The sequence below is a fragment of the Chlorocebus sabaeus genome, chromosome 26 (assembly GCF_047675955.1).
Source record: "Chlorocebus sabaeus isolate Y175 chromosome 26, mChlSab1.0.hap1, whole genome shotgun sequence".
Classification (NCBI taxonomy): Eukaryota; Metazoa; Chordata; class Mammalia; order Primates; family Cercopithecidae; genus Chlorocebus; species Chlorocebus sabaeus.
The window spans coordinates 58,334,400-58,352,212 of record NC_132929.1 but is presented as its reverse complement, the minus strand read 5'-3'; the positions used below and the strand labels follow the sequence as shown (position 1 = coordinate 58,352,212).

General features: G+C 37.2%; 1 protein-coding gene across 2 annotated transcripts in view; it reads left to right on the top strand.

Annotated features, from left to right (window-relative positions):
• EFL1 (elongation factor like GTPase 1) overlaps positions 1 to 17,813 on the top strand; it is a 137,500-nt gene that overhangs the window by 103,969 nt on the left and 15,718 nt on the right. For both annotated transcript variants that reach the window (XM_008015636.3, XM_008015637.3), the window contains exons 17-18: positions 5,653 to 5,800; positions 11,104 to 12,062. In XM_008015636.3, the coding sequence (XP_008013827.2) occupies positions 5,653 to 5,800; positions 11,104 to 12,062 (1,107 nt within the window). The remainder of the gene's footprint in view (positions 1 to 5,652; positions 5,801 to 11,103; positions 12,063 to 17,813) is intronic.

Sequence of the window (17,813 nt, the reverse complement as noted above, 5' to 3'; positions counted from 1 at the left end):
GCGATTCACCTGCCTCAGCCTCCTGAATAGCTGGGATTACAGGCATCCACCACCACGCCTGGCTAATTTTTGTATTTTTAGTAGAGATGGGGTATCACCAAGTTGGCCAGGCTGGTCTTGAACTCCTGACCTCAGGTGATCCGCCTGCCTTGGGCGCCCAAAGTGCTAGGATTAAAGGCATGAGCGACTGTGCCCAGCCAAAGCTCATGTTTTAGGTGACTTCTTCTTAGTTGGAATCTTATCTCAAGCTCCTTGGGTCAGAATCCATCATTTGCCTGTTCCCTCTAGGTTTGACAGATTATCTGGACACTGAGAATTTCCCATCTGTTTAGAAACCACTTTCTGCACCTTTCCTGCTGGCCACCTGACATTCGCATATGCCTGACCATATAACAACAACTCTTTAGTCTTTGGCTTATAGTATTTACCTAGTCAATCCTTTTGCACTTTTGTATTTCACATCCCTTGACTATCGCTAATCCTAAATCACTGTGACTTTGCTATTCCAGTGCTAGTGATTGTCAGTGAAGAATCTCCAGACCATGCTTTAAGGAGACCAAAGAACAAATGGTAAAATGGTAGTTTTCTGTTGAGGTATATAATGGCCTCATTGCTCCTGAACATATGTATCCCTCCTCTCCCCAGAGCTAAGCCTTCTGAACTCATCGCTCTCTCAAGTTCTAAGACATACCCCTAGCCATTAAGGATCCCTGGATCCCCAGGGCAGATACTTGGAGGACTGGACCTCAGACCTTTGCTGCCAGCCCTAGTAAATAGCCATCTGCCTTCAGCCTCGAGATAGGAATTTTTTGTGGCGCATCACTGTGGACTGACACAGTGCCTTGGTTGCTGCACGGATTTATCCCAGTCTATGTAAAACATGCTTCCTCTTTTAGGCTTGTCCAGATCCTGGCCTTTCGTGATTTTGTTCTTTTATTCTACTCACTAGGCTGGCTCTAACCACTGTCTACTGTGTTCAATCCTTCGAAATACATACAAGAAAGCTCAGTTTTATTTAAGTTGTGATATTTGAGTCTGGCAACCATGGCTTATTCTTAGATGTGACTACTATTTATTCGTATCCTCTTTCTTACTTAGTTTTTCTCTATTGCATTTGCACATGCATTTTACAAATAGGAAACAATAATAATTTAAGCCATAATTTTACTTGTTTGTTTATTTATTTATTTTGAGACAAGGTCTCACTGTCACCCAGGCTGGAGTGCAGTGACTCAATCACAGTCACGGCTCACTGCAACCTTGACCTCCTGGGCTCACGTGATCCTCCTGCCTCAGCCTCCCAAGTAGCTGGGACCACAGACACATGTCACCATGCCCAGCTAATTTTTTTTATTATTTGTAGATGAGTTCTCCCCATGTCACCTAGACTGGTCCTAAACTCCTGAGCTTAAGCAGTCCTCTCACCTCAGCCTCTTAGAGTGCTGGGATTACAGATGTGAGCCACTGTGCCTGGCCTAAGATGTGATATTTTAATAATAGAAATTTATAATTTTTAAAAGCCTTTGTTATGGTTATGTGCTACTCTGTGGTGTCTGTTATGGAAGCTAAATAAAAGCCCAACTCTAAAGAACCAGCTTCTTTGAAGGACTAGCTACATGAGATGATGGGTTCTAGTACCTAGTATATTTCCTGTCCTAAAGCTGACTCATAGTAAGATTAAGTTCCTTTCCTTTCCATAAATGAGATAGTCTAATAAATAGAATTATTCAGGATTATCAATTTGGAGGCCAAAGTGTGCTTCCTCATGTGTGTTTTCATTAAATTTATCTGAACTTTGTGAAAAATAAACTAAAATGGTTAGACGGGGCACATAATTTTCTTCATAATTTTAAAAGGAGTATTGCAATTTTTTTCCCATTAAGTATATTATTTTTACTGGTTTTACCATGCATTTATTGACTGTGTTACTGAAGCACCCCATTTGATTTTTCAGTGTCTGAACTTTGTACTCTTTATTTTGCCTTCTTGGTGTTTACACATTGTCCACATGTTATTTTACATTCAGAATGTCTGGGGAAACTTCCCTTCCTTGTTCCTATGAGCTTTCAGAGGGTATTTATTGTCTGTTTACTCTTTGCCCTAGTAACTTATGTCATCCTTATTTTGGGGCAGTGAACCCTTTATTCATAGGTTATATGTCTGACGACTATTGGGATATTTCACTCTCTTATAAGACTTTCCAGTAATACTGCCTCTGAGAGGCACTGGACACATCCATTGTTTTTCTTGAATAGACCACATATCCCCAGGTCCTGTCTTTTTTTTTTTTTTTTTTTTTTTTTTTTCTTTTTATGACAACTAGATTAATCCAGAAGACAACAATTTGCTTCTTTTCTTTCGGAGAGAAGCAAATCGTGAGTATTTGTTCTTCCACTTTTCTTTCTCTAATTTCCCAAGTGGGGATCAAAATGTCATGGCAGCCACCCTCTACTTCATGCCCACAGGTCAACTACAAACTCAACACAGAGAACTACAAATGTTCCAAAGCAATTATTATTTTCTTCATTATGATTGATCCTTACTGTATTCCACACACTGTACTAAGGATTTTACATTGATTATCTCATTTAATCCTCCCAAAAGCCCTGTTCATTAGGATACTCTTTTTATTCTCATCTTCACATGAGGGAAACTGAAGCTTAAAGAAGTTAAATTAATTTGCCCAAGGCCATACAGTTAGGAAGCAGTGAAGTCAGGATACAGATCTCTGCCTCAGAAACAATGCTAGATCTTCATTTGTGGGAATCCAAGAAATCCTATTTATCTGAGATCAGAGTAATTTGTTTCTGGAATTGTTTTATCCTTTATCCATATTAGTTAAAAAAATTTTTGACACCTATGCTTATATAGATAGATGAATTTTTCTGCTAATGTTTTATATGCATTATGAAACACAAAGTAGAAATTATTTTAAAATTGAGTTGAAAAATCAAATACCTAATTTTATTTGTATTTGATGAAGATACATACAGTATGTACATATAAGTATATATAGTATTTATTTGTGATTGTGGCTTATAATTATTTTAGTTATCTAATACTGTGTAATATATTACTTCAAAATTTAGTGGCTTGAAACAACACTTATTTTTCATAGTTCCCTTGGTCTGGAATTTGGAAGGGTTTGGCATTGTGTCTCTCAAGTAGTGGTAGTCATACATCACCTTGGGCAGTGGCCATCTGAAGGTTTAACTGTACTTCCAAACATGAGCTCACAAGTTAGTGCTGGCTGGGGACCTCAGTTCCTCTCCACATGACTGTTTGAGTGTCCTGCAGCATAGCATGGTGATTGGCTGCAGCCAGCGTTCCAAAATACTAAGGCAGAAGCTATAATGCCTTTTGTGAACTAGCCTTGGGAATCACACATCATCCTTTCCACAGTGTTCTGTTGGTCACACAGACCAGCCATGGTTCACAGTTGGAGAGAGCTGCACAGGAATGTGAATATCAGGAGGCAAGGATGATTGGAGCCACCTTGGAGGCTGGCTACCACAGTAATGCTTCCTTCTTTTTGAAGGTCTTGCCTGAACACTTTGTGATATAGCCATTCCAAGGCCAGCTCCTAGGTTCCATTTGTTAAAACACTTGATTTTAATGACCATTATCACTGGAAAAGCCACCTCACAAAGTTACATAGTCCAAAGGGAAGAATGATTCATTGGCCTCCTTTACTAAATCACGGTATCCATTTTAGATTCCCATTTTCCTGATTATTAAAAGGTTTTGGTAAAATGTAGATAGTGATTATCTAGTTTTCCTGATGGCAGTCCATTTTTCTTATACTAATTAGAAGCTTTGTTAATTCTTATATCTTTATTGAACTATCTATTTGGTGACTTTAAGAACAGGTTAAGAAAATCACCCTCCAAATTTTAAGGGATTTTTATACATTATACATGAAGTATTTATGTTATCTTCAGCAACCAAATGACTGTCAGCGGCAACATTTTCAAACACCTAATTTCTAAATGTTGTCTCCATGTTTCAAATTTCTTTTGGGAAAAAAAAAACTTTTCTTGTTGTTAAACTGTTACTTTTATTTTACCTTGAAGAGACAAATTTAAGTGTATATATATTTTTTCAAAAATATTTGTTGGGATCTCATCTTGGTGGTAGCCATTGTTTTTACTTTACAATTTGTTTGATGGAGAGCTGACAAAAAGCCTTGCCATTTCTTTTTTTATTATTCCCATGTGCTTGTGTTACTAGTATTATAGTATTGTCAGTGATATCTTTGCAGGAATCCATTTAAGCCAGGTTTAAAATTCTGTGAAGGCTTAGTTAACACTAGATAATATCTGTAAATCCACTTAATTAGGCAAAAGAAAATTACAGTATGCCAAGAAGGAACAAATGAAGGTGCCTCTGTCAACCCTGGATACAGTGAAATCCTACTTCCCGTCTTCCCTTGGAATTCTGTGCATTCCATATGTGGCTTTTGATCACCTGACCTACAAGGGTGCTGACATCCATCCACAGAGCATGAGCTCTGTGGCTGGCTGCCCAGCTTCTAAACCAGGTTCTGCCATTTAGTTAGTCTGGGACCTTGAACACAAGTTTATTAGTTTCTCCATACCTGTTTCCTCATCTATAAAATGAGAACAATAATCATACCACCTAATCATTAATGAGCTCATATATGTAAATTGCTTGTCTGGCACATTGTTAGTGCTGTGAAACGTTAGTTATTATTAGAACTTTATTTCAAAAATAAATAGGTATAGAAGTTCTAATATTCCTGCTCCCAGTTAATCAACTTTTATAAGGCATGTTGAAAATCACTGCATTGCAGAAAGTTCCTGTGATTTTGTCTGTTTGGCATGCTGAAAACCAAGCATTGAGGGATTGCTAAGTCTTTTCTTCAAATGTAGAACTGAAACAAGACTGCATAAAAATGTCTTCAAGACCAAGGTTTCTGCTAAGGCCACTGCAGGAGACTTCCTTGGACCTGCCTTGAGGGAGCAGTAGCAGTTGGGTATGTGGAAAGGGGGTGAAAAAGTAGCTGAACCCAAGATGTAGGTCATAGTCCCCATCCCTACTCTCAATTCCCAGGAACTATAAGGTAAAAGCAATTATATGTGAAAAACACGTGCAGAATACAATGCAGAAGATGCCTTTAGCTCACTAGGTAAAGTAGCTGGTTAGGGTATTCTAAAACCCAAGTTCTATCGAGCAGTTTCACAAATAATTATTTTTAATATGAGGCTCTGGTACAGTTTCTTAAATATTATATTAAATGTTTCTGTTGCTTATTTGTTGATTTTATAGGTGATGTTTGAAGAAATGCTCTGTTTATTTTCTAGGTATATAATGTGTACATTTGTTACAAGATTTAGGTGAATTCACAAGTAGAAAGATGGAAGCTTATATCTGCAGAGTATTTGAAGAAGTAATATAGATGAGCTTTGGGAGTCTTGATGATAAGCTTGCGGATGTGTCTTGTTTGCTATCTGTACAAAAAAATTACTAGAAGGTAGTTTTCTTCATGTCACTGCACTATCTGGAAGAAAAATAAATTGTTGTTTTAAGAGTTTATTTCAATGTAATTTTCCCTGGAGTAGCCAGAACCATTATCTTTGAATTGTGTTAGTTCTTATATCATATTTAATCTATTTCATTTTTTTAACCTAGGTGAAATGCCTCAGCTCGTAAAAGGAATGAAACTGTTAAACCAGGCTGATCCCTGTGTCCAGATTTTAATTCAGGAAACAGGAGAGCACGTTTTAGTCACAGCAGGAGAAGTCCACCTTCAGCGATGCCTGGATGACTTAAAAGAAAGGTTAGGTGAAAATGATAGTGATGGAGAAATGATAGCTCTCAATCAGTGGAATGTTTTAGTGTTTCCTAAACCAGTTGAACTTAGACTATGGCTTATTTTTGGAGAAAAATGAAATACCCTCAATTCAGACGTGAACAGTTATTCGATTGTAGACTTAATTTTTAACAACTGAAAACTGGCATTCACTGCCTACACTTGAATAATTTTGCATTTTTAGCTTAAGTCATAAAATGTTTTTCTGTATATGTATTTTACTTTAAGCATGTACACAAAACACAAAATACCACGACAACAAAACAAAATATTATTTTGTAAATGTTGGCTATGTAATTAGGATAGACTTCTCTTATTGATGTGGTCTTTACAATGTAAACCTTCTGGAAATCTTTGTATTTTTCTATAAAGACAATACGTGTTATAAAATGGGCATCCCAAATTTTTATAACAGGCATTTTTCCTCTTTGTTGCAAAGATAATGTATGTTTATTGCAAAAATTAGGAAAATACAGAAGAAGAAAAAGAATCATTCAGTTACCATGCAGAAATAACCACCATTACATTCAAATTCCTAAATCCACACTGTTCTATGCATATTAAAGTATACACAAATATCTATATACACAGTTCTGATTATTTGGTTAAGATAAACTTCTAGAAGTATTATAGCTAACTCAAAAAGTATGCATATTTTTAAGTGTTATGATCCATATTTTCCTCAAGAAAGGCTGTTCTAATTTACATTATAACTAGCAATAAATATTGGAAAGTGCCTCTTTTCTCAAACTTTTGCAACTTTGCGTAGTTTATCATTTTTTTAAAATTTCATCAGTCTTGAAGACAAATGAAAGATATTCACAATTAATACACATTTCTGTGCTTACTAGTAGAAAAAATTAGAAATTTCCCTGTAATTGCTGTCCTTCCTTTTGTTTTTAAAATTTCTGGGACTATAATCATAATCATAACAAATAATAATTATAAATGATTGATATAATTATATATTAAATATTATATAACAGTCACTGTGTTAAGCACTATTTATCTCACTTAATCTTTATACCGCAGTAAAATTGATGGTAGTAGTAACTATACAACAACACCTGGCACTAATAATAGAACAAGAATAACTGCTGCTGGCCGGGCGCAGTGGCTCACACCTGTAATCCCAGCACTTTAGGAGGCCGAGGCGGGCAGATCATGAGGTCAGGAGATCAAGACCATCCTGGTGAAACCCTGTGTCTACTAAAAATACAAAAATTAGCTGAGTGTGGTGGCGTGCGCCTGTAATCCCAGCTACTCAGGAGGATGAGGCAGGAAAATCACTTGACCCGGGAGGTGGAGATTGTGATGAGCTGAGATCGTGCCGCTGCACTCCAGCCTGGCGACAGAGGAAGACTCCATCTCAAACAAAAAAAAGAATAACTACTGCAGCATTTATGTAGGATTCTGTAGAAGCTTCTACCAGATGCCAGAAACTAGACCCCTACCTCATAATGTACTCAAAAATTTATTTCAGGTGGATTCTTGGTTACAATGTAAAAGGCAAAACCATAAAGTGTTTAGAAGATGGTATAAGAGAATATCTTCAAGACCTCAGGGTAGCAAAAAGCTTCTTAATAGCATATTAAGAGCACCAATGACAAAGGAAAAGCTTGATCATCAAAAGACACTATTAAGATAATAAGGAGGCTGACCACAGGGTTAGAGAAGACCTTTGTACCACTTGTAACAGACAAGAGACTTATATCCCCAATATAGAAGGAATTCCTACAAATAAATGAGAAGGGCAGCAATCCAATAGAAAAACTGCACAAAGACTTGAAGAGCTACTTCATAACAGAGGGTTCCAAAGGCCAATAAACATGAAAAACTATTCAAGTTATTCAAAATCAAAGTGAGATACTTCTGCATACCCACTAGAGTGGTTAAATATTTTTTAAGTGATGTTATCAAGTGGTGGCAAAGATGTGGAACAACAAGAATTCACCTACGCAACTAGTGGGAATATCAATTGGTACAACTATTTTGGAATATGATTTAATATGATCTGCTAAGATGAGAGATAGGCATTTCCTGTGGCTTGGCAAATCTCCCATTTGTACTCTATATATACACAACACAGAGCTAGGCAAATGTGCATCAAGAATACTCATAGCAACACTTTTTTCTTTCTTTTTTTTTTTTTTTTTTGAGAAAAGGCACTCACATCGCTCAGGCTGGAATGCAGTGGTGCACTCTCAGCTTACTACAACCTCCACTTCCTGGGCTCAAGCAATTATCCTGCCTCAGCCTCCTGAGTAGCTGGGACTACGGTTGTGCGCCACCACGCCCAGCTATTTTTTGTGTTTTTAGTAGAGATAGTGTTTCAGCATCTTAACCAGGCTGGTCTCAAACTCCTGACCTCAAGTGATCCACCCACCTTGGCCTCCCAAAGTACTGGGATTACAGGCATGAGCCACCTTACCTGGCCTCATAGCAACAAAATTTTAGTAGCCAAAAGTTGGAAACAACTCAAACATTTAAATGCATAAATAAATAAATAAAGATATATTCATACAATGGAATTCTGTAGAATGATCTCAGTGAACAAAACAGGTATATAAAACATAGGTGAATCTCACAATATAATGTTGAGCAAAAGAAGCCGCTTCACTTCCCCCAAAAAGTGTGTGTTTGTATTTATATAAAGTTCAAAACGTACTGCACCAGGTTGGATAATACAGCAAGACCTCATTTTTTAAAAAAATAAAAATAGATTATTCAGGCAGGGCAGGTGGTGCATGCCTGTAATACCAGCTACTCGAGAAGCTGAGGCAAGAGGATTGCTTAAGCCCAGGTGTTCGAGGCTGCAGTGAACTATAATCACACCACTGCACTTCAGCCTGGGTGACACAGTGAGACCCTGTTTTAAAAAAAGAACAAAAAGAAACACAGTCCAAACCGAACTGTGGAGTATAAGGGGTTACATGTTTAGGTGATTTAAAAAAAAAAAAAAGAAAGAAAAGGAGGATATTACAATAAAAATTAGGATAGCAGTTACCTTCATACTTCATGGCATTGGGAAAAGGCAGCCTGGGGCCCTCTGAGGGCTAAGAATGTTCTGTTTCTTGACTATACTATGTAGTTTACATGGGTGTTCACTTTGAGGTAAGTTATCGTAGATCAGTAGATTTTTGTTTTGTGTACTGTTCTATATGACTATTACATTTCATAATTATGCTTACATTAAGAATGTGTATAATGTTATAGAATTTTTTTAGTTCTCATAGGACAGAGCCTACCTTTTGGTAGTATATAATCTTTTTCAACTTCTACACACTTTTTCAGGAATAGACTATGTCCAGGAATGGGAGACAAGGAGACTATCTGTTGTCTCCAGGCCAGAGAAACTGTCAGAATTCTTAGCATCCAGATCTCAATGTAGTAATAATCAGAGCAGGAAGCCACAGGAAATTGCCATGATGTAGCCTGAGCCTACTGCACTTTTTTTAGTGTAATCAGAGGCTCTGTATTGCTAGGACTTAAAGAACCTTTCGTCCTGAGGTGCTTTGTAAGTGTGGCAACCATCACACACTTCCTTCTACAGCTTGGAGTGGTTTTAATTAATCATATAAATGATTACTACAGGAGACTTCTTGGGAGCCTCAGGAATTAGAACGACTAAAGTAGCTCATAGCTTTTTTGACTGTGTTACAGGAATAAGAGGGCAGTGTCGTAGATGTGTACTCTCTCGTAGTTTCAGTAGCTTTGCAGTTGATTTTCTTGAGTGTTCTAAGTATATGAGCATATTTTCCCTATGTAATGATAATTTTAGAAATATTTTTCTTTTCCTAAGATTTTTAAGTGACTTTTTTCTTAAAATCAAGAATAGGTATTGAATCTTATTGAATGCCAATTTAGCATATTTAAAAGTGGCTACATAGATTATTTGACATTTTTAATGTGGTATTATTTTAACAGATCTTCTAATACAAATTAATTTTCATATAACCTATAATACAAACTTTGTAGTGTTGTGATAAATTATTCCTTTAACGTACTGTGTAACTCCATTTTTCAGTATGGCATAATGACCAAGAGTGTGGATTCTGAAGTCAGACCTAAATTTGAATCCTAGCTTCTCCACTTACAGGCTATTTGGAGAAGTTACTTAATATTTCTTATCTGGTTTCCTCTTCTACAAAATTAAATAGTACTAGTGCCTACTAAAGAAATACTACATGTAAAACACTTAACACAGTGCCTCATACATAATAAGTTTTTTTAATGCACACACCTGCATATCCTTAGTTTTTGTTATTTTATCTTAGATTTTATATCTGAATTCTTAGGTAAGATTGAACTACAGTTTTGTATATGTATACTATCTTTGTCAGGTTTGAATATCAAAGTAGTTTTAAAAACATACAATGTCCAGTCCATCTTGTTGTATATCCTGTGAATATATAACAAGATTGTAAATATGCAATATACAACAGTATCAAACTTGATATTATGTGGAAAAAGGGGCTTTCTGAACTTGATGGCAGACTGGGGCTCCAGAGCTATGATGTCCAGAAGAGTAGCTACTACCCACATACAGCTGTTTAAAATCAAATACAATTAAAAATTTAGTTCTTCAGTCATACAAGCCACATTTCAAATACTTAGTAGCTATATGTGCCTTTTTAAATTTAAATAAAATGAAAAATTTATTCAGTTGTACTGGACACATTTCAAGGGCTCAGCAATCAATAAACATATAGAACATTTCCACCATTGCAGAAAGTTCTTTTGGAAAGTGCTACTCTAGACAAACTCATAGATCATGCTAGCCTTGCTATAAGCCTCATTATCAAAACCAAATACATTGTGAAGATTTGACTAGCTATCCTGAGGTTCTGTGATTCTATGTCTATTTAGAGTTTTAATCATTGAGCTTTTCTTGTCCACACTCTTAGATTGGCAAATACTGTTTTAAAGAATTCATATTTCATATATTAAAACGTTTATTTTCTGCTCAAAACTTTCTTATCTAAAGGGGTAGTTTATATATCTTGAAAATGAAAAAAAAAAAAGGGGGTGAAATTCTAGTACATGCAAGGATTTCCCTGGAGGTATATTCCCATTAGAATTAGTCTTTTCAACCAGAAAGAAAGCAGTTTTTGAATTGTGATATAATGTAAATTGCAGATCTTTCATAGTAAGATAATTTTTATGTTCCTATGTTTTTACAGAATCTCCACTGTGTGATAATTTCTACACAGGAGCTTTGATGCTGTTTTGATTTTAACCTTCTGTTATTTCTCTTGAATTTGTCTTAGGTTTGCAAAGATTCATATCAGTGTATCTGAACCTATTATTCCATTCAGAGAAACAATCACAAAACCCCCAAAAGTTGACATGGTCAATGAAGAAATAGGCAAACAGCAAAAAGTTGCAGTCATACACCAAATGAAAGAAGATCAAAACAAAATCCCTGAAGGAATCCAAGTTGACTCTGTTGGGCTAATCACCATAACAACTCCCAATAAACTTGCCACGCTCAGTGTTCGAGCCATGCCCCTTCCAGAAGAAGTCACCCAGATTCTGGAAGAAAATAGTGATTTGATTCGTTCTATGGAGCAGTTGACATCCTCTTTGAATGAGGGTGAAAATACTCAGGTGATTCATCAGAAGACCCAAGAGAAAATTTGGGAATTCAAAGGAAAACTAGAGCAACACCTAACAGGGAGAAGATGGAGGAACGTTGTTGACCAAATCTGGTCATTTGGCCCAAGAAAATGTGGGCCCAACATACTAGTCAATAAAAGTGAAGATTTTCAGAACTCAGTATGGACAGGTCCAGCTGCCAAAGCTTCAAAAGAAGCTAGTAGATACCGAGATTTGGGCAATAGCATTGTGAGTGGCTTCCAACTGGCAACCCTCTCTGGCCCCATGTGTGAGGAGCCTCTCATGGGTGTCTGTTTTATTCTGGAAAAATGGGACCTAAGTAAATTTGAGGAGCAAGGAGCAAGTGATCTGGCAAAAGAGGGACAGGAGGAAAATGAAACCTGTTCTGGTGGAAATGAAAACCAAGAGCTACAAGATGGCTGCTCTGAGGCCTTTGAGAAGAGGACATCCCATAAAGGAGAATCTCCACTCACTGACTGCTATGGACCTATCTCAGGACAGCTAATTGCCACCATGAAAGAAGCATGTCGCTATGCACTGCAAGTGAAACCTCAGCGCCTCATGGCAGCCATGTACACATGTGACATCATGGCCACCGGTGATGTTCTCGGTAAGGAAGAAAAAGTAAAGATAGTAAGAAATGCCCTGAATAACAGTGAAGTCTCCTAGACTCAAAATCTTGTTTTTGAGACAAAGTCTCAGTCTGTCACCCCAGCTGGAGTGCAGTGGCACAATCTCCACTCACTGCAGCCTCTGCCTACCAGGCTCAAGCAGTCCTCTCACCTCAGCCTCTCAAGTAGTTGTGACTACAGGCACACACCACCATGTGCAGCTAAGTTTTTTGTATGTTTTGTAGAGATGGAGTTTCACAACGTTGCCCAGGTTGGTCTCGAACACCTGAGTTCAAGCGATCCACCCACTTTGGCCTCCCAAAGTGCTGGGATTATAAGCGTGAGCCACTGCACCTGGCAGACCCAAAAATCTTAAATTCGTTTAGTATGTTTTGCAGAAGCTATACCATCTTCTGATTTACTGACAAAGTAAGATCTTTGAAAGCCAGATGTCATAAATATTAAAATCTTGAGAGGGGAAAAACCTGACTACTAAAGATCTTTTCTTTTGCAACAAATAGAATCCTTTCTGTAATGAGAGGTCTGCTAAATGAAGTTTAAACTGCTCATATGTGTTACCATCCAAACCTGTGCCATATTTTATCTCAAGCAAATAAGCATATCAGTCTGGGTAACCAAAGTTGTTCTGAAAATGATCAAAGAATAAGGCAACATTCTTGTACTCATAACACAAAAGGGTTTTTGTGAATTCTGGGTTCTTTCTGAAAAAGAAAATTATTTGGGGCTTTAGTCACTACTAACTATTATATCAAATCCTATTCCTGATTTTTTTCTCTTTGGGAGAAGCAGCCTTTAAGATCTCAGGAGATGTGAAGCCCTGGCACTTAGTAGCTCTTTGGACTTTTGACTGATATTAGTTCACTGAGACTTACTTTGTTTACCTATAATGAAGAGGATAATCATACAGATTGTGAAGATTAAAATAACACAATTTTTTTAAATACAGTTCCCAGAACAGCACCTGGCACACAGTAGTTCTCTTATTCTCTTGAGATCATGGAACTGTTTCAGTAGTGAAGAGAATATAAAGGAGGATTGAGCCCTGGATGAGAGAGTCGGCCAAATTATTAAGTTTCCTCTAACCCTGAGGCCCTTTGAGTCAATATGTGGTTAAATACATTCTTTTTAGGAAGGTTATTTTGCTGATTAATTCCTGAAAGCAGAAATTTAAGCTTTTTTTTTTTTTTTTTTTTTTTTTTTCCAGAAGAAATTTAGGCTTGCATCACATTAAGGTTTTTGTGAGACTAACTGAGCATCAGTAGCAGCATTTGAAAAATAGCTGGATTAAGGCCAGTGTGCATTGTGAATCAAATCTCCAAATACGGCATGTCATATACAGTGCTTCTCAACCTTATTTGAATACAGTATTCGTATTAACAGCCATGGAATCTGTAGATTTGTTTGGGAAACACCAATCTAGACTATTCTCAGATGCTATTTTTCATTTTCATTGAGAACTTTCTTAATTTAAGAAGGCGGAAGTAAGAGTTAAAAATCAAGAAATCTTAATCCCTCACATCTTTGAAGAAGACCTAAGAGCTTTTCTCCAGTCTCTCCTACCCCGACAAATGCTTATACCACCACTATTTGAATACTTCTGTTGATGGGCAGTGCAAGCCAGCTTCATGATTTAATGGTGTTTTTTCCTATATTGAGCAAAATGTCCGTCACCTGCTACTTTCCAGTCATCTGTACCACCATTCATCTGTCTTCCATGCAATAACACTTCTATGTATTTGAAGGAAATCATTAGTTTTCTAGTTTTATATCCAGGAGAAAAACTCTCCAAATCCTTCACCTATTTTTCTGTTATGATTTCTGTATCCTTTCACCATTTCAGTTGCTGTCTTTTGGACATAATTTATTTGGTCAGCATCCCTCTTAAAGCAACTGTATTTGAACACAGCACCTCACATACCGTCCAACCAGTAGAGAACACGTCTGTGTCTACACTGTTACCTCCTACGTGAAATACAACATTCTTCTTTTAATGAAATTTAGCAATTACATCTTCTCATTAATTCATGTGAGAAGTCAAATCAATCCCATTTCTTTTCAAAAAAAAAAAAAGTTATGTTTTCCTACTCTGTTCCCCAAAGAGCAGAATCAAATTTTTGGTAATTGACTAGATTAGAAATTATGTAGTTGTATGAACTCCTATATTTTATGTATGAGTACTGAGTCTATATACTTAATTTTTTTCTTAAGTTATATAGCATAATCAGCATTACAACAGTAAAAAGGAGAAAAATTTTAATGGCAAGAAAAAGAAGTCACATCATCACCATCTTAACACATTGATTTCTTACTCATTGTTTTCATGTGTCCTTGTCTGATGAGAAATAAAACTCAGGTAGAAAATCAAATGTTTTGATGAAGTTAAGATCCTTTACATCTTCAACAGTCCCTGATAATTGGTAAATTATCAGCTTACCAATCATGTTAGAAAAGAAAAAAAAAGCTTAGGTTAATGTTTTGTATTAGAAAGTTCATGTTGTCTCCCAAGATTTACCTCATACCTGTATAAACATGAACAAATGCCTATAATGCTTCTTTAAAATTCTACAGAAAATTAGCATATGGCTTTCTAGTCTGCAATTTATGGAACCCAGTGTTTATATCCTCAAAAAGTTTAGTCATTATTTACCTTTTTCCTATAGTCTGGTACCTACCTTACTGTTTCTAATTTCTCAAAAGGGCAGATTCTCTTAACATTGTGAGATATAATTCTGGTCCTGGAGACTTGAACTCATTTAAGAAGGCTAAGTACTTAGTCATCAACTTCTGAGCTATCCTGAACTTCAAAGTGTTCTCCCACTTCAGCTTGTTCCCCTTGCTGTAGTTTGTTCACCATTCTCCTTACTGAAGAGAATGATAGGTAACATAGGTATTGTGAACCCCTGTTTTCGTGCTATCCTCTGTAACATGATACTAGTTTCTGTAAGTTGTACATAAGACATGTCTCCTTATTTTGAAAATATAGGTTGAGAATCCCAAATCTGAAAATCCAAAACCCCAAATGATCTAAAATTTGAAACTTTTTTTTTTTTTTTTTTGAGATGCAGTCTCACTCTGTCACCCAGCCTGGAGTGCAATGGCATGGTCTCGGCTCACTGCAACCTCCACCTCCTGGGTTCAAGCAATTCTCCCACCTCAGCCTCCTGAATAGCTGGGACTACATGCGTGTGCCACCACACCTGGCTAATTTTTATAGTTTTAATAGAGACGGCATTTCACTATGGTGGACAGGTTGGTCTTGAGCTCCTGACCTCATGATCTGCCCGTCTCAGCCTCCCAAAGTGCTGGAATTACAGGTGTGAGCCACCGCGCCCAGCCTGAATTTTTAAATTTGAGATGCTCAAACAGTATATAATACAAATATACCAAAATCTAAAACAATAAAAAATCTGAAACACTTCTGGTCCCACTCATTTTGGAGAAGAGATATTCAACCTGTGTTGGAAAAAGCTCTTTGCACTGTCTTTAGCTCTTTTGCTTGGGTACATACACTCAGCTTGTTCTGATTTTGAGCATCTTGGACATGCTACTGATCCACCTGAGTTGGTATCCTCTTCTTCCGTCTACTGTGCATGTCCTCTTAAAATAGGGGTTGGGGAGGGGCTTTCTTCCTTTTTCTGTCATTGTAATCATTCATGATTGATTTCTTTTAGACTCTCATTACTCTGCAAAGGAGTTTTATTTTAGGGTCTGTTATCCTAGAACCCATGGTGTGTATTGGTTGTATTTTTTTTTTTCTGTGTTTGAAATGATCTTTCCTTTTTTTCTTTTTTTTTTCCTGTCCTCTGTTGCCCCAGCTGGACTGCGGTGGTGCGATCTCGGCTCACTGCAGCCTTCTTCTCCCAGGTTCAAGCAATTCTTCTGACTTGGCCTCCGAGTGGCTGGGATTACAGGTGTGTGCCACCACGCCCAGCTAATTTTTTTTTTTTTTTTTTTTTTGTATTTTTAATAGAGATGGGGTTTTGCTGTTTGGCCAGGCTGGTCTCAAACTCCTAGCCTCAAGTGATCTGCCCATCTCGGCCTCCCAAAGTGCTGGGATTACAGGCGTGAGCCACCACACCCGGCCAAAATGATCCTTTCTGAAGTCCAGGGCCCGCATAGGTCTGTGCCTATCCTTTCTCTCAAGATAATGGGAACATGTATTTCCTCCCAAAATAATGGGAACACCTGTTTTCTCCCCAGATTGCCATCTCTTCTTCATTATTCATTTGGAGTGGCATTTGTCCTTTGTTTTCTGAGAAGATGAATTTTCAGTACAACACGTGAAGCCAGAATCAGCTGTTGGTGTTTATCAGACTGAATTCCTAGCAGAATGTTGAGTCACCCCTGTTGAGTCACCACTCTGTGTTCATTTTCTCATTTCTATTAGGAAATCACCACCTGGATACAGCATGTGACCAGGCCACCCTGGGATAATACCTCAAAATATCATTTGTCATCTTATCCTTATATTTTTATCCTGGCACTCCCCACCTGGCCATCAGAGTCAGTTCTGCCACTTTCCAGGAAGAAATATGTATTTTAACCCTCTCTCTCTGGAGCAAAGGATCATTTTGACTTGCCTCACCCAGGTACAAATGTCACTGTATTGGGCCTCACTGCCCTCTAAGAAGCCCCATTTATTTACCTTCTGTGTGGCAACTGTGTGTATGTGGGTTGGTATGCAGTCTCTGTACCATTGTCACTGGTCAACTTTCTTAATACTTTGCCCCTGAGACCAACCAACTACCACATCCACTGCCTTACATTTGGAGACAGTCTGGCTTTTTTCTTTTTTTTTTTTTTTTTCTCTCTCTCAAATTGATTTGACGTCCTCTTGCTTAGACTAGAGAATCTCCTCTGAGGCCTGTTTTCTTTTTGTTTTTGAGGGGCTCTTTTATATTGATAACCAATTTCTAGTGTCCAGGGTCTATCAATGCAGTCAGCTGTTCACTTGTGTTTTCCTTTTTCTTGCTAAATCAACACCTTCAATTGGAAAGAAATGAAAAGAACTTCTGTGTTCCTAAGGCCTTTTGCTTCCTGTCTGGATATTTAGAGATCTTCTGAGAAGACTTCAGACTTTGCTGACTGTTGTTTTGATTCTCCAAGAATCGGCACAAGTTGATTTCAGGTCTTTTTTATTTAGCAAAATGAATTTCCTTAGTCTTTTTTTAAAACTTAGTTTTTTCTATATAGATTGTTAAAACAAGAAATCCTTCTATAAATGGATTGACTTGCATATGGTCAAAATGGGACATTTTGTGGGAAAATAATCTCAAAATCATTTTATCTGGGGAAATAATTTCAGGAAAATGCCTTTCTATGCTTCTGAAATCCACTTTTCTAAAGATGTGGTTTATTATCATTTTTTACCCATGAAATTTCCCTGTAATTAACTTGATTATTGCTGAGCTTTTACCTGCTTGTCATTGAATTCTTTTTGTATTTTTTCCTTCTCATCTGTTAATCTTTTTTTTTTTTTTGCTCTTCATTTTTTAAAAATCTTTGGTAATAACCTCACATTTTTAAAATACTTCTTTTTGTTAGACAGTACTAGTTAAGAGTTTTTTGGGTTTTTTTGGTTTTTTTGAGATGTAGTTTCGCTCTTGTTGCCCAGGCTGGAGAGCAATGGCACGATCTCGGCTCACTGCAACCTCCACCCCACTGGGGTTCAAGCAATTCTCCTGGCTCAACCTCCCAAGTAGCTGGGATTACAGGCACCCGCCACCATG